Source organism: Cervus elaphus, chromosome X (assembly GCF_910594005.1).
Source record: "Cervus elaphus chromosome X, mCerEla1.1, whole genome shotgun sequence".
Taxonomy (NCBI): domain Eukaryota; kingdom Metazoa; phylum Chordata; class Mammalia; order Artiodactyla; family Cervidae; genus Cervus; species Cervus elaphus.
Genome location: NC_057848.1, coordinates 142,924,494 through 142,949,518, shown reverse-complemented (window position 1 = coordinate 142,949,518; position 25,025 = coordinate 142,924,494). Strand labels below are relative to the sequence as shown.

Here is a 25,025-nt window from a genome sequence, read left to right as displayed (position 1 = left end):
ACAAATTCAAGCCTCATGCCATTCAAGAATTTCACTTAAGCAGGATTGTGTCAACAATTTTCAATTTCTAGTTTGAATTATGTCACTGACTAGTGTGAATCCCACTTAAAAAAAATATAACTATATCCAAATCCAATTTACAGTTGTAAAGCAAAACTCAGCAATTCAAAGACCTAACTACAGTTAAGTATATGCTAACAACAAAAGTAAACATTGGTAAAAGAGTAAACAAACAAGTCAATGAGGAATAATGAGAAAGTCACACAAATATCAGAATGCAAATGCTTAGGATTAAAGTTGGATCCAGAGAACTGCAGGAATCAGAAAAGTAGCTCAAATATGCAAAGGAATGAACAGCCGGATAAAGCAGTGCAGTAGCCTAATTTAGAGGAGTAATGCCCTCCCTCGCCCCGCCCCTGTCCAGGATTCACATTGGAGAAGACCCAGTTGGAACGTCACCCATTCTCTTGGTTCTCGAGAGTTCACTGTGCGCTGGCTGAGGTTCAACAGCCACTAACTCTTAATTTTCTCACCACCTCCCTACTCTCCCACAACTTTCTGAGGTCACCTCCCAAATCAATGACCTAAACTCAAATGCTTGTCTCAGGATTTGCTTTCAGAGGAAGCCAAACCAAGACATTCTTAAACCTCCAAATGTTTAAGACCCAAATCAATTCTTAACCAAAGCTAGTCTGACCCTGTAGTTAAGAGTTAAGGGAACACATGTAACTGGATTGGAAAATCCATTTATGCTTTTCAAAAAAATGTAGCATGTGTTCTTTGAGACAGTAGGGATACACAGAGACCTAGTAGAAGGAAAGAGAGCACATTCAATAAATTATTAAATACCAACTAATAGTAGGGTTTCAAAGAACAGGTCTTTAAGAAATTTGAATTTTGATACAAGTAAAACAATGTCTAAGCATTAGATTCTATATAAGCATATAAAAATTAGTTATTACCAGAAGGTTGTACCTCATCATAAATAGGCTTTATTTTGTTTATTTTTCTCATACCCTTAAGCTGCTAAAATATAAATTTGATGAAGTCCCTTCCTTGTCATTGAATTCTGTGGAGTTTTATTTGTGAGAAAAGAATGTTTCCCTTTCAGAAGTGTTGGCTTGAATTAGAAAATGCTTTATTATGTGCATTGCAAACCTACTTATTTACCACAGCTAGACAGAGACTCCTTCTTACTTTGTCATGCAGCTGCTTGTTTTTAAACAAATTTTGCCAAGAGACATAAACCAGATGGCCCTCTTCAAGGGTATACTGTGAGCCGTGATAGTCAGCTTATGGTACTTTCAAGCAGCCGACAGCTGGGTATGGAAAGTCATGATGCTATTCGGAAATCCAACTTCCAAGGATGCCAAAGCACAAGGAGACTCTCAAGTTGGTAAATAAAACTCTGACTTCAAGTTAGTTTTAATACCCTAAATTCAATAATTTTTTCAGGGGTCTTTAAACATCTGCTTTAAAATACCAGTTTTTCTTTGGTAAAATAGAAGACTCTTGAGAGTCCCTTGGACAGGAAGGAGATCAAACCAGTCAGTCTTAAAGGAAATCAACCCTGAATATTCATTGGAAGGACTGATGCTGAAGCTCCAATACTTTGGCCAACTGATGCAATGAGCTGACTCATTGGGAAAGACCCTGATGCTGGGAAAGACTGAGGGCAGGAGGAGAAGGGGATGACAGAAGATGAGATGGTGTGGATGGCATCACTGACTCAATGGACATGAGTTTGCGTAAGCTCCGGGATATGGTAAAGGACAGGGAAGCCTGGAGTGCTACAGTCCGTGGGTTGTAAAGAGTCAGACACAACTGAGCGACTGAACACAACAAAATAGAAGAACCCACATGAATTGTATTAGAGATTAAACTTGTGGGAAAATGGATTCAGAATACATTTTCAAGTGGAATCAATAAGCTGGAGATTGGGCTTCCTCCAATAGTTAGACATCCACAATCAAAAAAGTTTACTGATGCTATAATATTCTACTCTGGTAGTATGTTATTTTATATTGTTGTTCCCAGTTCTATTCTGTAGTATTATCATGTATCCTCATTCTTGACATGGCCTCATAGTAAGAAGAGTGCCTTCCTCTGCTCCTGCCCTTTGGGCTTGCCACGTGACTTGCTTTGACCATTGGATGTGGACCTAAAGAGGCAATTTGTCAGTTTCAAGTTAAGGTCTTTAGAACCATTACGTGTTTCTGTTTGCCCTTCTGAGAACTTCCAGACTGTTCCATGGAAGAATATGTACCAAGTATCTGCTGCCATTCCAACCTGGGCCCCAGAGGAAAACACACAGATCAGGTCTATTCATTTGACCTACAGTCCCACAGGCTAAAAAAAGAGCCTTACTCTCTAAGCATGAGAATAATTACTCACAGTTATTTGAGAGTGTGTTTGTTATACAGAATTATTATGGCAATATCTGACCATTACTGGCAAACTTTGTTAAGGGTCCAATGGAAAGCTACTTTGGGTCACTCTTATATTATTGGGTGGTAGAGGAAAAGGGATAAGACAAATATGAGAGCTGACATAAATGTCCTAATCATGCTGCTACTTTATAGAAGGTCTCCATAAAGATTACAGAACTGTACCTCTGCTTATCTCAGAATGCCTTCAAAACAGATAATGACAACTCTTGGTTTTAAATGTTATCTCTGATTATTAGAGGAAGGCAAATGAAACAAAAACATGCAGCATTTCAAAAGAAACTAAACATACATAATTCACATTTTGTAAAAAATTTACAACTTACATTGATTCAAACATAAAAATTATTCAAGTAGTAAGACTTTTTATATGTCCATCTATTATTTCTAAGTATCTAACCATTCTAGGAAACCACATAGGATATTCCAAAATGTGTTGTTTCAAGCAGAAATGTCTCAAAAACCACATCTTTAGCTTGTAATGGGCAGTTTTCCCTTGAGGAAATTGATGTTTTCAAGAGGAATTTGAGACTGTCCATGGATAAACTAAAACTAATAAGAAAATAATTCTTGTGAAAATTGCCTTACAGGCAAGAATTTGCAATTCTCACAGCATAAACAGAGTTTTTAAAAAGTGTTAGAATTTTGTAATGGTAACAAATCACACTCTCCCCACAACAGCAGAAGTTAAAATAAGCAAGCAAGTAAGCAAATGAACAAAAAGTTTGTTGCCTTCCACCAGAAAGTTATGTTGACTTTAATAGCTAATGGGTATATTTATCTTATGAGAGTCTATTTACTTCTCTCAAATACCATAATTATAAGAACATATCAAGATCTCAGATTATTCATGTATTGCTATATCTATACTTCAAAGTCATAATTCAGCTTCATTACAGAAAAATGAAAATAAATATGAGGAAATTTACCCTCCCTAAATAGACTATTGAATAAACTATAATGGAAATGAAATTCTTGGTAAATTAAAAAAAACAGAAATTTATTCATTCCAAAATATTATAACTTTAGAGTGAGAAGCTTATCATTTTCTTGTAAGGATTCATCAATTTAAGAATTAATATGTACTGAGCAGCTACCGTGGTCTTATACTATGTTTGGCTTAGGGGTGACAGAAGGTATATGGCACAGTTTCTGTCCTATAGGAACAAAATGGATGGTAAAGAGTTGCACTCAGTTATGTAACACATACAAACTTAAGAGAAGCACTTCTAAGAGTAGTGCACAGAGGATTCTAGAATACAGAAAGTGAAATAATTTTGAGATGAGCAAATGATTCCAAATAGTGATATTTGCATTTGGTCCTGAGTTATAAACAGGACTTCGACTAGAACCAAAGAACATACAGGGTTTCTTAAGCAACTGAAGGGATTCTTAAATACTTGGCTTTGCAAAGCACGTTATAGAATCATGGTTTATTTTTCTACAAGATATTGAATGTGAATATACCACCTTACAAATACATCTCTTTGAAACACTGTGGTTTCAGATACAAGAGTTTAAAATGTGTGTATACATATCTATCTCCCTGTTTCTGCTACTAAAGGCTGACATCTGAAACAGAATATAATCCTTGAACATAAGAAATCCTAATGAAATACATAGGATACCAGGGGCACAGAGATAAGAATTCATAACTTGGGTCAAAATATAAGCTCTTGCATATATTTCTATGTGATCTTGGGACGATCATTTGTTCCCTCTAAATCTCAAGTTCCTTATCTGAAAATAAGGTTCTCCTGAGGGTGAAATCATATATATAAAGCACTGAATACCTGTCTGGCATGAAGGTGTTGCTAAAACAGGAGCTCTTTACTTTTAAGTAACACACATGTTACATGTCCAGAAAAGGGGATGTCCTGAAGCTTCAGTGCATTGTTATAATTTTAGCTTTAGTCGCAGATCCTTATTTTATGGTAGATATTCTTGGAGTCAATGATCTAAACCACTACAACTTACAGATGACCCAACTTTAGTCAAAGAAAGTAACTAGAGACTATGTAACCTAGGTTCACTGTGAAAACCAATTATCCATGTCTTTACTCAGCTAAGCTGTGGCTTTGTTGGAAAGGACTAAGAGTCAAGCAAAAATTAATTAAACTTTGTTTTGAAGTTATGGAGAGATAGAACAAATGGGTATTGGGCAATGATGAAAACCTTTTACTTTTATATTGGCAGAATTCAGGAAGCTGCAGTAAGCTGTTGGCTCAATCAGAGCTCATAAAATTATGAAGGAATGCAGGGAAAGAAAATAATGCATGGAAGAAAGACAACCTCTTTAACAAGTAGTGCTGGGAAAACTGGTCAACCACTTGTAAAAGAATGAAACTAGAACACTTTGTAACACCATACACAAAAAGAAACTCAAAATGGATTAAAGATCTAAATGTAAGTCCAGAAACTATAAAACTCCTAGAGGAGAACATAGGCAAAACACTCTCCGACATAAATCACAGCAGGAACCTCTATGACCCACCTCAAAGAATATTGGAAATAAAAGCAAAAATAAACAAATGGGACCTAATTAAACTTAAAAGCTTTTGCACTACAAAGGAAACTATAAGTAAGGTGAAAAGACAGCCTTCAGAATGGGAGAAAATAATAGCAAACGAAGAAACAGACAAAGGATTAATCTCAAAAATATACAAGCAACTCCTGTAGCTCAATTCCAGAAAAATAAATGACCCAATCAAAAAATGGGCCAAAGAACTAAACAGACATTTCTCCAAAGAAGACATACAGATGGCTAGCAAACACATGAAAAGATGCTCAACATCACTCATTATCAGAGAAATGCAAATCAAAACCACAATGAGGTATCATTACATGCCAGTCAGGATGGCTGCTATCCAAAAGTCTACAAGCAATAAATGCTGGAGAGGGTGTGGAGAAAAGGGAACCCTCTTACACTGTTGGTGGGAATGCAAACTAGTACAGCCACTATGGAGAACAGTGTGGAGATTTCTTAAAAAACTGGAAATAGAACTGCCATATGACCCAGCAATCCCACTTCTGGGCATACACACTGAGGAAACCAGATCTGAAAGAGACACGTGCACCCCAATGTTCATCGCAGCACTGTTTATAATAGCCAGGACATGGAAGCAACCTAGATGCCCATCAGCAGACGAATGGATAAGGAAGCTGTGGTACATCTACACCATGGAATATTACTCAGCCATTAAAAAGAATTCATTTGAATCAGTTCTAATGAGATGGATGAAACTGGAGCCCATTATACAGAGTGAAGTAAGCCAGAAAGATAAAGACCAATACAGTATACTAACGCATATATATGGAATTTAGAAAGATGGTAACGATAACCCTATATGCAAAACAGAAAAGGAGACACAGATATACAGAACAGACTTTTGGACTCTGTGGGAGAAGGCGAGGGTGGGATGTTCTGAGAGAATAGCACTGAAACAAGTATACTATCAAGAGTGAAACAGACCACCAGCCCAGGTTGGATGCATGAGAGAAGTGCTCAGGGCTGGTGCACTGGGAAGACCCAGAGGGATGGGATGGGGAGGGAGGCGGGAGGGGGGATCGGGATGGGGAACACATGTAAATCCATGGCTGATTCATGTCAATGTATGGCAAAAGCCACTACAATATTGTAAAGTAATTAGCCTCCAACTAATAAAAATAAATGAAAAAAAAATAAAATTAAAAAAAAAAGAAAATAGTGCTCAACAAAGCTATACTTTTGACATATTTCTTGTGTGCACGCATGCTAAGTAGCTTCAATTGTGCCTGATTCTTTGCAATCCCATGGACCACAGCCTGCCAGGGTCCTCGATCCATGGGATTTTCCAGGCAAGAATACTGCAGTGGGTCACCATGCCCTCCCCCAGGGGATCTTACCAACCCAGAGATCAAACCCACGTCTCCTGCTTCGGCAGGTGGATTCTTTATCACTAGCGCCACCTGGGAAGGTCATGTATTTCTTAGGGCTCTTTAAAAAACACAAAAGACATGTTCTCTATATACACATTAAAGACTTTTAGTTAGTTCTCTTCCAATATCCATGCTCCCACTTCTCTACAGTTCAGTTCAGTCGCTCAGTCGTGTCTGACTCTTTGCGACCCCATGGACTGCAGCACGCCAGGCTTCCCGGTCCATCACCAACTCCCGGAGCCCACTCAAACTCACTGCTCTATAACTGTATACTTTTTGGCAGAGTATATCATATTCAGGAATAAATGCAACATTTCCTAGTCTCCCTTGCAGCTTTGGTATAGTCAGGTGACTGATTTAGGCCAATAAAGTATATGCATAAATAAAATGTGGCAACTCCCAGGGAACTTCCCTAAAAGACTATTGGTGTGAATCTGCCCCTTCTCCCTACCTTTTTCCATCTTACTTCCTGGAATGTGAACATAGTGGGTGCTCCATCTTGCAATGTGGAGATGAGGGCCCACATGATGAGCTAGATAACAGAAGAATCAGTAGAGTCATCCTACCTGCTTGGACTGCATACTCCTAGGGTTTTAAGGAGAGAAAGAAATTCTTCTTTCTTAGTGAAGGCATGGCTGCCTTGTGCATTTGTTACCCTCAGCCAAAACAAACTCTAATTGATAGAGCAAATTTCTAGAAAAGCTACATTTAGCACAATTTTGCTTTCTTCTAAAGCTCATCTATCCTGTGTAGGGTGGGGGGAATACGTGTGTGTGTGTGTGTGTGTGTGTGTGTGTGTGTGTGTGTGTGTGTGTGTGTGTGTGTGTGTGTGTGTGTGTGTGTGTGTGTGTGTGTGTGTGTGTGTGTGTGTGTGTGTCTTTGGAGAAGGGGAATTTGTGGCATAATAAAACCAAGAAACATACAATGAGTAAAGTCAAATAGTGGCATTATTTCCAAAATGAGGCTAGTTTTATAGGTTTCAAGTTATTTTCTATGCTAGAGCCTTTTTCCCTTTGGCAGTGATGAAAATACGAGTTTATTTAGGTAAGAAACAAGCAAACTATAGCCCCCTGTACAATGAAAAAGTAGAATCGTCTATGGTGAAGAATGGAAATATGTGTCTACAGCTATCTTGAGAAACAAAAATGTTCAATTACTTTGAGAAAAAGATTCAGGATATTGATCTATGGTTAACTCTGAGATTATGTGAATTTTATATCTAGTCAATTTCTTATCTGAAGCAAGTTTTAAACTAACCTCTAAGTGAACTGTAAAGATTTATAAGAATCTGAAAATGTTAAAGATATAAGGCAAAATGATCCTGTATGAAATGGCTATCATAAAAAGCAAATCACTCTGCAATTCTTGAGTGCTTTGAACTAGCAAGAGGAACATACAGAAGGTAAGCTGATGGGCAGAAACAAACTTATATTTAATACATTTCAAAAAGCCCTTTTATTCAATAAATACAACAGATCCCTTTCACTCAATTCCTTCACCAACTGTCCTCAACGACTAAAAAATTCAAATAAATTGTATGTAAACAAAGACATATAAACCAAAGACTAGTTTAGGTATCTAATTCAAATGACACTGTATCATGAATGGCTTGCTTTGCTTTTTAGACAGAGTTTCAAACACTAGAACTGCGGAATAAAGATCTTGTTTGTTGACCATTGGCATGTTTTAATGAGATGGTTTGACAGTCACTATGTTAACATTAAATACTTCCTAACACCAACTATATGCGATTAACCTTTTGTGATGTATAGCTTTGCCTCTTTTGGTAAAACCTCCAAGTAATTGGCATCAGAAGTCAAATCATAGACTTCAATTTGGGCTGCTGGGTAGAAACAAAAGACTCCTATTTTGGCTCACAATTGCTCTCTCAGTGGTGTGCAAGGTACAACAACTGGTCTGTGAAAGATATGCACAATAGCTAGGGATTAATTTAGATTTTACAGAGCCCCAGCAGAAATATAAACACTTTTAGAGAGTAGCATGACAAAGAAGCTAGTATGCAGGAAGGGGTGATCCCTAATTGAAATATGCAAGAGGAAATAGGCCAGAGAAGGCAGTGTAGAGGCTGAGCTTCGTGCGTGGAGATTATAGCAAATGATGGGTTAGTAAAAGACTTGCCTTTCCTAAAGTTTTGATGATTTATTTTTGGCATATAAGATACATCAGTGCTGTCAAATTATAGTTTTCATCATCATTATCATCAAATAGTATTTATTAACCAAATGTGCTCTATGGGGACTTGTACTAAGAGGCAAAAATGATATGGTTTCTGACTTCCAGTAACCAATAAAATAAAACTGACCAATCAATATAGACAAATGTAGGGGAGCAGATAGAGAACAAGATGCTTAATGGGTAAACACTTTAAGCTTTTAAATATTTCCAATGTTTAGGTGAATTGGTGAGTATATATGTGTGTCTATGTATGTTTCTTAATATATCTGTGGAGATAAAAATATCTTTTCTCTACATAGATAACTAAGTTCTAAAAATGAATTCTATGGAATCAATTATTTAGTAAATGCTGATTTTCAAAAACATATTTCATTTTGAAAACCAAAACAGAAGCATTCCCCATACACCATGGTCTCAACAGCATGAAAAAGTGGGACATACATGTAGAAACTGTCACTTCTTCCTCAATTTAACACATTTACCTCTGCAGGGTCCCTATGAATGAATGGATGAGAATACTCTCCCCTGGTCAGTACAAAAACAACTGTAAAATGAGATGTAAAAAATAATCCATATTCAGGGTATTTTTTTTAACCTCTTACTTGATTCTACCAAGTTCAAAAAACTACAGTAAAATTATGCACTGGCACTTACACATATACCTGGGAGGAGAAATGAAGATTCAATCTGGCATGAGTATTTTTTTACATTTAGTAGAGACTAATTCTAAGACTGCAATGTTGATCTTTCCTGAGTTGTCAGGATCCTGTGTGTGCTTCTCATGTGTCTTCCCAACTACATATGGCATTGTGACAAATAGAAGAGGCTGCTAATGCTGCTATAGCTGAATGTCTCATTTAGGAACAAACAAGTCTGGAAAAGCTCCCAGATTATACATCTGTCCCTCTAGCTTCCACTTTAGAGGAAAAAACTGTATGGAGATGCCATAAGGATTAATATATTATTCTTTCCCTCTGTGAGTACTGTATGGTTATTTCCCTAACCTTGACATGAGAGAAAAATATTTACTGAAAGCTTCAGTAGAAAAATTACCAGTGAGATAGTCAATGCTTATGGGAAAGTTGCATGTGGAGTGGGCTAGCAGAATGGCATGCTTGTCCCCCAGAATCTGAATACAGAGGCGATCAAGGCGCTTTCTCTTCAAATCCAATTTCTTTCATTTCTATTTCTGTTTTCTCTCCTTTCATTTCTTCATTTTTTTCATTGTCTCATTTTCCTTCATGGCAAATGGCAGTGAGAGTCTGTGAGCACATTAATACTGTGGGCTTGACACAAAGAGAGCTAAACAAAGGAGAAATCCCCAGGGAAGCAGTTTCCAGCTCTTCCATCTCCAGCATCCTGTTGACAAGTGGCACTGTGCTCCCAGCATTCAGGAAATCGTTCTCTAGAGCAGTGGTGCCCACAAACTTAACAGTCTGTACTGATCAATTATAAACCTTTCAGAGGTCCATGGGGAAATGCCAAAAATAACGCAATGTAATGTGCTTTTTCTTAAAATGCCACCTTTTTCAAAACATTCTGAGATTAGAACCTTCTTGTACTTAAAAATGTGTTAACTATTTTAAAAAGGTTAAGTGTAAATTTCATTTGAGTAAAAGCATACACACAGAAAAATATACAACTCACAAGTGTACAGTTCTATAAATTTTCTTAAGGAAAATTACCAATGCAACCAGTATCCAGATGAATAAATAAAACATTACTCAAACCCAGAACTCATTCCTGTCCTTGTTAATTACTACTCCCCACAAAAATAACCATACCTGAACTTTAACCTTGATAGGCCTTTTTTTGAGCTTTATTTCAATGAAATCATACAATATATATTCTTCTTTAACACAACATGGTTTTTCCTATTTCTTACTTTATGAAAAATCATTGGTAATAGAATTTGATTTCTTAAATGTCCTCATACTGTCAGACCAGAATCTTGTTGTTACACAATAATGCCATCTTATGGCTACAGAGCAATTTGTAGTCTACAAACTACTTTCGCTTTCATTATCTTCCTTGATTTGTGCTATCCTCTAAGACTTGAGGAGTAATTTCCTGAAAATCAGACAAATTTGCTAATGGTTTGAGGGCTAGGAAAGGTGGTATCTGAAAAAAGACAACAGGCTATCTGTATTGGTATCTGTCATCCCTCCTTAAGTGCTTTTGGAAAGTATATTGTTTCTCTAATACTAGGTAGATATTATGTTAGTTTCATTTTCATGTGTTTCCTTTATAAACAGTAAGTAATCCACTAAGAAATAGATGGAAAACAGCATTTAGCATCAGTTAATTTCTCATTAAATATTTATGTATTTATATATGTAAATACATGTTTCTATCTATATGGATTATCCATATACATGGATATGTACATGCACACATGTGATTCATGGATTTAATATTTACTGCCCTATCTGTGTTTCCATGGGGCACACACACATGGAAAGGACCCACTTCTAATAATTTGAGGATTTGTAACTTTACTGAGGTACAAGTTAAAATTCTATTTGCCGGAAGACAACGTATGGAAGCCAACGTATGGTCTCCTAGATAATGAGTGAGCTGTAACAAGTCAATCTGGCTTTTAATTCTCTACTTGCATCAACATAGACAGTAATGTCTGTTTTACTCTATGACATTTAATAGAGGTGAGTCTTGCCATCATGGCACTCATGAATTCGGTGATTAATGATGGTCTCAGAAGCTATGCCTCAGGAATGCCAAGAGACTACTGCATTTTCTCCTGTTTGCAAATTAATTTTGAGTAAGCTATGCAAATATATTAGAGCGAAATATTTTGGTGAAATAGAAATAAGCAATTGTGCCATTGAAGCATGTGTTTGGGCAAGTCACTTAACATCTTTGTGGTGGACAAATGTCCATCTAGTCAAAGCTATGGTTTATCCGGTAGTCATGTATCAATGAGAGCTGTACCATAAAGAAAGCTGAGTGCCGAAGAACTGATGCTTTTGAACTGTGGTGTTGGAGAAGACTCTTGAGAGTCCCTTGGACTGCAAGGAGATCCAACCAGTCTTAAAGGAAATCAGTCCTGAATATTCATTGGAAGGACTGACGCTGAAGCTGAAGCTCCAATACTTTGGCCACCTGATACAAAGAACCAACTCACTGTAAAAAATCCCAAGGCTGGGAAAGATTTAAGGCAGGAGAAGGGGATGGCAAAGGATGAGATGGTTGGATGGTATCACCGACTTGATGGACATGAGTTTGAGCAAGCTTCGGGAGTTGGTGATGGACAGGGAAGCCTGGTGTGCTGCAGTCCATGGGATCACAAAGAGTCAGACACGACTGAATGACTGAACTGAACTGATAAAATAATGAAGCAGGATAAAATTACTAAGGTATTTTCAAGCTCTAAAGAATCCTTCATTATTAATTATTAACTACCTATAATAGTTTGGATTATTAGTCAGCAAGTATTTATTGTTCTTTCCTGCTCACTGTAGCAGGAGAATACTTCCCCATTCTATTGATGTCAGGTTTACTGTTGCCAATGGAATGTGAGCAGCTTCATACAATCATAGTCCACACATGCTCTTAGGAGATTGGGCTTGGTTCATGCTCTGGTGATGTGTCATGAGAAGAGTATGCCACCGGTCCTTCATCTAAAGGCCAGAATAAAGACATGTGGAGGAAACACATATCCTGGGGCATAGCCCAGCTCACCCATCACTTGAAAGAGCTGTCCAGCTACACTCAGCCTAAGTCAGCCAAAACATAGGCAACCTAAAGATCCATAAGCATGAGAACAAAGGCTTGTTTTAAGTTATAGAGTTTTACGGGTAATTTGTATCACCATATTATGGCAATAGCTGACTGATGTATTATCATAACTGGCTCATACCTGAAAATATACTAATGCCTTCTTACTGGTTCAAAGGTATTTTGTTTTAACCACAAGTTGACTTATTTAAAAAACCGTAGATTTTTGTTGAGAACCCAACATCAATGATGCACATTTGTCTATTTAAGAACGTATAGCCTCGATTTATGAGAGAAATACAAATCAAAACTACATTAAGTACCACCTCACATGAGTCCAAATACCACCAATAAAAAGTCTACAATAACAAAAGCTTGAGAGGATGTGGAAAAAAGGGAAACCTCCTACACTGCTGGTGGGAATGTAAATTGGTACATCCACTATGGAGAATAGTATGGAGGTTCCTTATAAAGCTAAAAATATAACTACCATATGATCCAGAAATCCCATTCCTAGGCATATATCCAGAAAAAAGCTCTAATTCAAAAAGATGCACACATCTCAATGTTCACAGAAACACTCTTTACAATAGCCGAGACATGGAAACAATCTAAATGTTCATCAACAGATGAACAGATAAAGAAGATGTGGTATATATACACAATGGAATACTACTCAGCTGTAGAAAGGAATGAAATAATATCATTTGCAGAACATGACTAGACCTAGAGATTGGCATATTAAGTGAAATACATTATACAGAGAAAGATGAATATATGATATTACTTATATCTGGAATCTAAAATATGACATAAATAAAATAAACTTACTTACAAAGCAGAAACAGACTCACAGACATAGAAAACAAACTTATGGTCACCAAAGGGCAAAGAGGGTTGGGGGAGGATAAATTAAGAGTTTTGGATTAGCAGATACAAACTACTACATATAAAACAGATAAACAACAAGGTCAGAATGTATAGCACAGAGAAATATATTCAACATACTGTAGTAAACCATTATGGAAAGGAATATGAAAAAGAATATATATGTGTGTGTGTGTGTGTATACATATATAACTTAATTATGTGCTGTACATTAGAAACTAGCACAACATTGTAAATCAACTCTATACTAATTTGAAGAAAGAACATATAGCTTCTAATAGATAAGGATTCAAGAATCTACCAATATATGGGCTTGGTGGGAGATAAATTCCTGACTACCACTACCACTCCAAAAAATGGAGCCCAAACTGCAGCAATTTATATTTCTTAACCCCTAGCAATTAGAACCTAGTTATATGACTGAAGCATGCCTTATTATAAAAGTTGGCAATTTATGGCCCTCCAGCAAAATTTGACCTACTGCCTGTCTTTATAAATAAAGTTTTATTAGAATAAACCATGCCCATTTGTATATGTATTGTCTAGGGTTTCTTTCACCCTTCAACAGCAGAGTTGAGTAGTTACAACAGAAATTATATGACCTGCAAACACTGAAATATTCACTAATTGGCCCTTCAGAGGGGAAAAAAAAAACAACTGCTTTATCTGGCAATTCTGTAAGCAAACTTAATTCTAAAATTAGTGACACAAAAATAAGTAATAATTTTGATACTTTTGGGAAGTGATAGTTGCAACTGCTATAGAGCGGCAATGGTATCTCTGGTGTACCAGTGGACCATGGCTATGATAACAGTTTATAATTCAGATTTGTCTTGTAGTTTGATGCTTAGTGTGTTTCTGGGTACATGTACCAGGCTTCCTTGACAATTTCTGCCCATATTTACATCTGGATCCCAGGCCTTTCCATCGATTCTATGAGTTACCTGATACTCTTCTAATTATATAATTCTACCCAAGGCAACCGGAGTTTCTTTCTGTTAGTTGTAACTCAGAACCTTGAACGGTCCATTGACCTTGCTTTATTCCTGACTCAGAGTAAGATGTTCCTTTTCCACTCCCCAGGGATCTTGTTCTCACCCTCCAGCATTGCTTGTATCTATTAACCTGTAATTTATTGGCTGTTTGTCCATTTTCTCTCTAGCACTGGGAGGTTCTTCAAATCAGGGACTGAATTTAAATCAGCTCTCTACGGTGCTCAGGAAAACGTGAGAGCATATAAGAAAGAATTAACAGGCATGAAGACTATCAGAGCCAGGAGACCATCATGTTTATCATCAAAATTGCCGAGCTTGACTGAGTCATTATATAGAAGCAATACACTAAACACTTGACATACACTGTATCATTTAATCCTCATAACAACTCTATGACTTAGTAAATATTTTTCTCCCATTTTATAGATAAGGGAATTGTGGAGGATAAAGGCTAGGGAGCTTGCTCAAGGACATAGAGCTGGTCAGCAGCAAAGCCACGATATCAAAGCAAGTTGAACTCTAGGGTCTGTACTCACACACAATAACTTAAAACAGTTTTACCCAAGACTAGACTACAGTCACATGAAATTTAGCAGCTCCTGACCAATTCCTAGAGAAGTCCAATTAGAGTAAAATGAGGATACTTTTCCAGCATCTGGATAAGTAAAGAGTGAGGTTACTGGGGTTAGTGACACTCCATCATTTGCCAGACATAGGAAAAAGCCCACCCAGATCCGGGGTGAAAATTCAGCTTACTCTCTCTGTAGAATGGCATTAGAGGATCTGCGTCTTTTCAAGTCTATGGTTGAAGGTGAACTGAAAGGTAAAGAGCCGCATGACTGTCAGAAGGAAATACGTAGCTCAGTGACAAAAGATGACCAAAAGTGGGGGAGAAGACTCAGAAAGCAGAAAGTCTCACCTCAGCCTTCCTGCAAGAGTGGTTGGTCAGTGCCTACAGAAGCATGTAGCCACTGCCTACCCAAGAACCCTGAAAGTTCTTAGACGATAGTGTTGGTGGCCTGGATGGCTAGAAGAAAACCCTGAGAGAAGACAGTAGAGACGCAAACATCCCCAATGTGGAATGAGCACCCCAAAAGAGAGTGACGAAACTGACCTCATCGAGTAACTTGCAGAAGTTCATTTTGACTTAGTATGCGATACTGAGAGGTATATTCATGATGGAATAATAAATTTGTCTTTTGCAGTATACACATAGGACTGCTGAGTTTCTTTCCCTTTATCAAGAATGGCTATGGATACCCTGGAACTAGCTGTTTTCCATTAAGTTGAGATAAAACTATTAGACAGTCCAGGGGAAAATATTCTCAGGCTTCCTGGTGGGGGATTCAGTTCAGATACACTGAACATCCACTTCATGCTTAGTACTACTATCTTAGTCCTGAACATATCACATAAAATAAAGCATATCTCTCTTTCAGGAGCTTGTGCAGGAGACATAAAAGTAAAAAAAAAAGATATTGCTCTATATTAAATTCTAGGAAAAGGTCATTTTGGAGCAGGGGCATCCCAGGTGGTACTAGTGGTAGAGAACCTGCCTGTCAATGAAGGAGATGTAAGAGACATGGGTTCAATCCCTGGGTTGGGAAGATCCCCTGGAGGAGGGCTTGGCAACCCACTCCAGTATTCTTGCCTGGGGAATTCCATGGAGAGAGGCACCTGGCAGGCTATAGTCCATAGGGTTGCAAACAGCTGGACACAACTGAAGTGATTTAGCATGCACCCTCTCTACAGGTAGCCACTGAGTCTGGCAACATTTGCAAATATATAAATTGTATGCTGATATTATGTTATATTAATGTTAAAATGATATCTAAGTTTCTAAGATAAACTAATATTTTTAGGGTTTTAAGAAGGAAATAACATTTGACATGAGACTTGAAGGCAGGTAGGCCAGAGGGGGCAGAAGACATTTGGAAATCTTTAAATCAAATTAATATTGCTAGAGCAGAATTCAGAGGAGTTGTAGGCAAGCAGGAGTTGATACACAGTGAGGTTGACCACATGAGCAGGGATCATGTGAAAGCCTTTTGTTCCAAATTAATCAATCTAGACTTTATTCTAAAAGGAATGAGGTGATAGCACTTAAGTTCTTACATTTCAGAAAAACAATTCTGAATGAAAGATAATTGGGAGCAAAGAAGGCATGATCATTGGAAACACTGAGATTTATGCTAGAAGTATTGATTTAGGAATCTAATGTAAATTAAGAACAAAAAATGAAGTAAAGACATCAAGAAATGGACAGATATGAGAGATATTAAGGAGGTTCCTTGTAATTATTAAAAATGATTTTATTTCCTCCAAGAATAATGAAGAATACTGTCTTGAAACAACTCTTTGAAAGAAACTGCTTTAAGCCACTGCAATTTTATTATGTTTCACCTAAAATTGGAAGAGGAAACAACACCTTCTTCTGGCCTAAGGCTAAGAAATCTATCTGAATTTTAAAAATTTGGTCAACAATTAGACAGTTTAATTAAAGAAGCATGAAAAATTAATAATTTTAAATCAAATTCTTTGAGACAAAAAAGTAGGGAGATGTAAAATGTAAAAGATCACTTTCAAAACAGAAACAACACATGAAAGTCAACTTCGTGTTCCTAGCTTATATTTCCAATATATTAATGTAAGTATATCAAACTATTATAAATCTATAGGATACAGAGTTGACCAAAAGTATACAAACTATACTGCACAATTATTTAAACCACCTCAATTCAATGACCAAATCGGTTTTGGCATGACCTGAAATTTTTGAGGATATTATAGTGTTCGAACATGATGCTAACTTTAGTTCTGAAAAATTTGTTGAATTCAGCTCATTAGTTTCAACTATATCACCATTTGTTCTGATTCCACTTACCTTTTTCCAGTGATAGTGATACATCTCCCTCTCTTCCTCCCTCTCTCTTTTTTTCATGAAGAGCATGGACATGAACTCTAGATTTCCTGGGAGATGGGTATAATTGTTTTCTTAGTAAAAGGAAAGTGGTACCTACCCTTGTCGGTCCTTGTACATTTTGTTCACTCTTTCCCATTGGAAGTCGAGCCTGGAGAGAGCTTCCTGTAGCCTTGCCTTTTCCGGGGGTGTGGCACTTTGCAATGCTGCTGCCTTCTTATTGTGAATGACATCAATCCGACCTGAGATTTGTTGCAGGTTGTCTTTTATATTCTGCAATATTGAAATTTTAAAGCAAGTCAGAAATGATTCAGTTGTCTATGGAAAGAGAAGAAAGGAAATGTATCAACACCCAGAGTAACTCACAGTCTTGCATTTTTCATTTTCTGACTTTTAAAAGTCATTAACCTTGAAGCCCACTGATTTCAACATGCCCAATTTGAATGGGTAATTCAGTCTTCATCTTGATACTGGCAATCACTCCCTCTTTCCTAAAACTCTATCTTTGTTTGGCTTCTGTAACCTGAATTCTTCTGTTCTTTCTTACACCTTCTTGTCCACGGCTTCACAGTCTCCTTTACAGAATCTTTCTCCTCTTACTAATCTCTTAATATTGGAGTGCTCTAGCATAGATTATTTCCTCATTTATCTATGTTACCTCCTGTTTGGTCGTGTGACTTTAAATAATCTCGATATTGCAATGCTCAAAATTCTCCAAGCTAGGCCTCAAATAGTACATGAACCAAAAACTCTCAGATATTCAAGATGGATTTAGAAAAGTCAGAGGAACCAGAGATCAAACTGTCAACATCCATTGGATCACAGAAAAAGCAAGAGGATTCCAGGAAAACATCTACTTCTGCTTCATTGACTATACTAAAGCCTTTGACTGTGTGGATCAACAACAAGCTGTGGAAAATTCTTAAAGAGATTGGAATATTGGACCATGTTATCTGACTCCTGCGAAACCTGTATGCAGGTCAAGAAGGCAATAGTTAAATACAAACATGAAACAACAGACTGGTTCCAACTTGGGAAAGGGGTATGTCAAGGCTGTATAGTGTCACCCTGTTATTTAAGTTATATGCAGAGTACATCATGCGAGATGCTGGGCTGGATGAAGCACCAGCTGGAATCAGGATGGCCAGAAGAAATATCAACAACCTCAGATATGCAGATAAAACCAATCTTATGGCAGAAAACGAAGAGGAACTAAAAAGCCTTTTGATGCTGGCTTAAAAGTAGACATTCAGAAAAGTAACAATATGGCATTTGGTCCCATCACTTCATGGCAAATAGAAGGGGAAACAATGGAGACAGTGACAAACTTTATTTTCTTGGACTTCAAAATCACTACAGACAGTGACTGCATCCATGAAATTAAAGGGTGGGATGGGGAAGGAGATGGGAGGAAGGTTCAAAAGGAGGCAATATATGTATACCTATGGCTGATTCTTGTTGAGGTTTGATAGAAAACAACAAAATTCTGTATAGCAATTATCTTTCAATAAAAAAATTTAATTAAATTTAAAAAAGACCCCTGCTCCTTGGAAGGAAAGCTATGACAAACCTAGACAGCATATTAAAAAGTAGACACATTACTTTGCTGAAAAAGGTCTGTATAGTCAAAGCTATGGATTTTCCAGTAGTTATGTATGGATGTGAGAGTTGGAGCATAAAGAAGGCTGAGCACTGAAGAATTGATATTTTTGAACTGTGGTGTTGGAGAAGACTCTTGAGAGTCCCTTGGACTGCAAGGACATCAAACCAGTCAATCCTAAATGAAACCAACCCTGAATCTTCATTGGAAGGACTGAGGCTGAAGCTGAAGCTCCAATCCTTGGGCCACCTGATGTGAAGAGCTGACTCACTGGAAATGACCCTGATGCTGGGGAAGATTGAAGGCAGGAGGAGAAGGGGGCAACAGAGGATGAAATGGTTGGATGGCATCACCGACTCAATGGACATGAGTTTGAGTAAGCTCCAGGAGATGGTGATGGACAGGGAAGCCTGGCGTGCTGCAGTCAATGGGGTGGCAAAGAGTCAGGCATGACTGAGCAACTGAACAATAAACATGACAATGACTCCCCAGCTTACATCTCCAGCCATGACCTCAACTCTGAAATCCATACTCATATTTCCAACAACTTTCTTGATGCTTGGATGTCTCAGGAGCATCTCAAACTTAACATAGCCCCAACCACATTCTGAACAGCATCCCCTTATCCTTCTCTTCCCATTATTTTCCTCATTTCAGTAAATGACATATCAATTAACAGTTATTCAGGTTAACAACCTTGGAATCCTCCTTGATCCTTCTTTTTTAATCTCTGTATTCATATTACTGGATGATCCTATAGACTCTACTTCCAAGAACATGTCCAGAATTTGACATTTTCTCATCATCTCCCTTGTTATAAGTCTGATATAAGCTACTCTTGTCTCTCACCTGGATTATTCCAATTCCTACCTAAATGACCCTCCTCATCATTTCTTGACCCTTCCCCATCAATTCTTCACACAATAGCCAAAGAAATTTGTACGAAACACAAATCAAATCATATTACTTCACTTCTCAAATGCTCCTTATCAAATTTATTGCTTGTCCACGAGGCACAACCTGTGGGACGTTGGTTCCCTGAAAAAGGATTAAACTCGGGCCCCAGAGGTGAAAGTACCGAGTCCTAGGCACTGGGCCAGGGAAGTCCCAAACCCAGAGTCTTCATCAGGGCCTACAAAGTTCTGCACAACTTGGTTGTATGCTGCCTGCCACTCCAGTCTTACTTTTTCCTTAGTCTCCTCCAGAAAGTGAAAGTCACTCAGTCATGTCTGACTCTTGGTGACCGCATGGACTATACAGTCCATGGAATTCTCCAGGCCAGAATACTGGAGTGGGTAGCCTTTCCCTTCTCCAGGGGATCTTCCCAACCCAGGGATCGAACCCAGGTCTCCTGCACTGCAGGCGGATTCTTTACCAGCTTAGCCACCAGGGAAGCCCTCCTCCTGGTGCACACCATTTCAGCCTCATTTGCCTCTTTGTGTTCCTCAAACAGGCTGAATGTACTCTTGCTTTGAGGTTTCCGCATTTGCTGTTCTTTCTGCCAAAAATACTTCTTCCTTCCAAGAAACTTAAATGACTGTTTTCCTTACTTCTTTTTCATATCAGAAGAGCCTTCTCTACCTTTCCATTTTAAGTAGCTGCCCTGAGTGCTCTGTTTCCCTTGTTTGTTCATTTTCCTTCATGGCCTTTATGACTAAATGAGATTACCTATCTACTTGTTTCTCTGTATCACTAGACTAGCCCCTCTGAGTGCAGGGTTTCCAGAGCTCAGACACATGCCTGGAACATTGTATGTACCCAGTGCATTTGTGTTGAATAAGTTCAAGTATCACAAAAATCAACTCCATAATTTTTAAACACAGATTATATTTAAGGGGAAAAAAACACAATGTCATTATATAATAATTTTTAAAAAATATATCAGTGTTCAAAAAATGCCAGAATCGTCCATATTTGTCTAGACTTGCAAGTATGAATCTGGTTATTTTCCTTATCTGAATTGTCAAAGACAAGTCGATTGAGTAAACATTTATTGAGTTCTTTTATGTATAAGGATCAACATGGAGAAAGCAAAGGTAGGTTTTACTTGTTTTGAGTAAGTTTTGAATTGATCTTATTGAGGTGATAAGCAAGGGTCTGGTTTGGAAAACTGAAAGAAACAGTTATAGTGTAGAAATCCCCGCTAAATGTTCACAAATTGTTTGATGAGTGATCTAAATGGTACCAAATGTTTTTTCAAAGCTCAGAAAAGGAATGAATTATATATGTGGTCACAAGCCAAGGAAAGGGCTCATAAAGGAAGTAGGATTTGGGGTAGATATACATAGCTGAGTAGCTGAAATGGGAAGGATGTCATACTTAGTAGCTAATACATATGCAAAGACAGGAAACATGAGCAGTCATATCTGACTTTTCAGAAACATATAGGATCAAGGAAGATGGGTCTGGAAATAGCAGCTGGAGATGATTAATAATGTGCTTTAAAAATACTGCATGTAATTCAGTAGACAGTGAGGAACCGTCTCACAAACACACACACACACATACATGAATTTCAAATATATACAAAAGCAGAAAAGAAAAAAAAAAAGAAAACAGTACAAATAGCCCCTATGAATCTATCATCCACTGCCAACACTTATAAAACCATGGGCAACGCTGTTTCACTGTATATGTCCACTCATTCACCTCCTCAACCATATTATTTTGAACAAATTGATATAATATTTTATACACTTATCCAAAAAGTCTTCAGCATGTTTCCAATATACATGAATTCTTTTCAAGGAAAGCACACATAGCACTGTATTCTACACCTCAAAACTTAAAATATTATTAATGTAATCAAAAATCTAGTCAGCCTTCATATTTGAGTTGAATTGAGAAAGTTATTTAGGAAGGAAACTTGGCAGAAGTCAGTGACTGTATTGAGTAAAGAGGAAGAATGACCCTAGCTCCCAGGTTTCTGGCCTGAGCACCTGAATGAATACTGGTATCTGAGTAAGAGGACTGCAGATGGATGAACAGGTTCTGTGTGTACATGCTTGTGTGTGTATATGTGTGTGTGTATGATGACAATGAAAAGCCTTTGGGTCATCAGGCTATAGGTATTCAATAGGCAGCTGGCATCAGATTTTGAGAAGAGGAAATGAGATGATAAATACATTTGGGTCATATATCTTCTCCCATTTCCACAGGTTCTAGGCTTTCTGAGCAAAGAACACTGCCATCTGGGATAAAGGATCATTGACCAGCAAATATACCTTGGAACTGAGATTAGTGTATTATTCCAGGGAGACCCAGAAGCTTCATTGGATTCCTTTGCTTACATTCCAACTTACCTTCTGAGGATATCAGACAGAGACCTGCTCCCCTCTCTGGAGAGGAGGGCAAAGGTCTCTCTCTGTTTCTCTATCTTCACCCCCTCTCTCCCTTCTGACACCCAAGTCCCTCCACACCTCTCTTTCTGTCTCTATCAGACATGCCAACTCCCTTATATAAGCTCTGATGTTTCTGATATTGGGTTTTATCTCTTGTACTGTAACCCATAGATGCACAGGTAAACATCTGGCCCTCACCTCACGTCTCATGGGCATTTGGGGCATGAGGATGAGTGCCAAGATGCTCTTGAGTAATCACTTGTGTGTTCTCTGATCCAGAGATCACATGCTTTCTGTCAGGATAAATAAAGTAGACCCTTGAATAACATGGGGGTTAATCCATGTATACTTTAAAGTTGGCCCTCAATATCCATGGTTGCTCAGCATCTGTGGATTTGTCCAATGACAGATTGTATAGTTCTGTAGTCAAAGTGAAAGTTTTGGTTGCTCAGTTGTGTCTGACTCTTTGCGACCCCAAGAACTATAGCCCGCCAGGCTCCTCTGTCCATGGAATTTTTCAGGCAAGAATACTGGAGTGGATAGTCTTTCCCTTCTCCAGGGGATCTTCCTGACCCAGGGATGAAACCTGGGTCTCCTGCATTGCAGGCAGATTTGTTTACTGTCTGAGCCACGAGGGAAGCTCAGCTCTCTAGTATTTTCTATGGAAAACATCTAAGTCAACCCAAGAAGTTCAAACCCGGGCTGTTCAAGAGTCAACTGTAGAAACATAAAAACTGAACAAGTATCAATAAAATGAATATGTTGGCCAACTCGCAGGCAAAATTGGGGAGGATCTCAACCATGTCTGAAATGGAGACGAAGCTAGACAGGGAATGCCTGTTGCTGAGTCTGCGCCTTCCCAGGCAGACTGGTGGAATTTGCTTCAGGGTCTGCCCTCACGACTGTGGTGCATGAGGACTTGCCTTGGGGGAAGATGAATCTACAGAAGCTGGTGAGGATATAGATAATGTCACTTGTAAGGGGAAAGTCAGTGCTCACCTTGAGACCCTAAGGAAAACAGTTGTGTTGTCAGGTCTGCTAGTCATCTAGACATGATGGTTATGGGTGGTGTGAATGAATTTCAGAGAGAGAGGGGGTGGGGAAGAGGGAGAGATTATTTATACAATTCCCTGATGTTGTCTTCAAGTCCATGAATACCTTGTGATTAGAAGGTTTCAAGTTTTTGTTGTTGTTGTTGTTAAGCAAGTCAATTTAACTCTCTGGTCAGGATATTTATCTGAGAGACCAAGGATTACCAGATGAGGGAAAGGAAGGCATGCCAACACAGAAACTAGCCTGTGACATTACTCTTCTGGAGAAAATGCAGGATATAACCATTCTGCCTGTGAGAATGGCTAGTCAGTGGAATAGAGTAGGTATTGTTCAATTGTAGGAGAGATGGGAAAACTGCTCAGAAATGTTAGAGTAAAAGCATGAAATTTTGCCTAAGGATGAACCTTTGTGGAAAGCAGAGGTGGAGATGAATATGTCTAAAGAGCAGATCTCATCAGACCTTGGAGAAGAACCGGAAGAGTAATGTATGTATTTTAAAACCAAAGGAAGATCACTACAAAATTGAAAATAACCTAGTACGACACTACGGTTTGCTTTATTTCACATAAGACACTTCTTTATGGAGGAAAAGTTTAATAAAATGAAAACAGATACTATAACAAAAATGTTTAAAAGACAGGATGGATCTTGGATATGTTATCAATGCCTTAGAGGTCACTGCACTCAAGAAAGCCTCTTACATTCTTTCTTTCTTTTATTCACCTGGTAAAATTTCACTCTGAGCCTAGAGTCTTGGGTGGAATATTTAGGGCTACCCCACTCACTGGATTGGGGCTTCCCAGATGGTACAGTAGGAAAGAATCCACCTGTCAATGCAGGAGATGCAAGAGATATGGGTTCAATCCCTGGGTCAGGAAGATTCCCTGGAAGAGGACATGGCAACCCACTGCAGTATTCCTTCCTGGAGAATCCCACGGACAGAGGAGCCTGGCAGGCTACGGTCCATGGGTCTCAAACAGTCATACACGACTGAGCACACATGCACACACTAGCTAGATTAGGTCAGGTGCCAGGAACATGCACCAACATGACTTTCTCTGCTGCTTGTGTTAACTCTACTGACCCAAAGACCTTCCTCAATGCTTGCACTGGCTAGACTCTTGCTGATGTGAGTCACAGACTCCAGGTTCACGTGGCTGCCAGCCCAAGGGCAAAAATCCAGAACTCTGATACGTTCTCCACTTAATACCAAGCATTCAGCTCACTGATAGGCTGAGTACTGAAATTCACACTGGGGCAACCAGCTCCATCTGTCTGCATGTTGGGATCCCAGACACTTACAATGAATAGCTGTCATTTCCTACGGGGGTAAAATCAAAGAGAAGGGTGGGAGTATCTTCCCTACTGGTCTAAAAGAAATTCTTTTATGGTTTGGATGTGGGGTGTGTGAGAGAGAATATCTATTCTCTCTCAGATGATTTGACCTTGCAAAGCTTCCTGATTTTTAATCCAAATCTCTGGAGAGCTCCCAACTCTCTGGGAAGTGGTAGAATTGCTCAGAATCGAGTTGTGAACAGTTTTAGCAATGCAGGGCAGCACATTGCCAAAGCAGGAAAACTTTCTATCTTAAATGAGAAAAGCAAAAAGCAAAAACTGGGGCAGTAGATGTCATACTCCCTGGGTATCTAGATAATAGCTCCTTGGTGCATTCTTGCAGAATGCTGTCAAAATTGGCTGGAGTCCAGGAAATCCTTTTTAAAGTCCCTACACATACTCTTGTCCCTGAGGCACTGCACACAGAAAAAAAATGGTATATGCACCAAAGAAAATTCTGTAGCAGTTTCCACAGTTTAAAGTCAGAGATGAGATCTTTTATAGCTTTTTACTATTTTGGTTTGTCTAGAAATAAGTGATCTTTATAGTTTCTGACCCTCTAAAAAGGAAACCATAGTCTCTGTAGTTGCTATGGAG

General features: G+C 38.3%; 1 protein-coding gene across 9 annotated transcripts in view; it reads right to left on the bottom strand.

Moving 5' to 3' along the window:
- DMD (dystrophin) overlaps positions 1-25,025 on the bottom strand; it is a 2,565,910-nt gene that overhangs the window by 1,197,403 nt on the left and 1,343,482 nt on the right. For all 9 annotated transcript variants that reach the window (XM_043895268.1, XM_043895262.1, XM_043895270.1 and 6 more), the window contains one exon: positions 17,200-17,372. In XM_043895268.1, the coding sequence (XP_043751203.1) occupies positions 17,200-17,372 (173 nt within the window). The remainder of the gene's footprint in view (positions 1-17,199; positions 17,373-25,025) is intronic.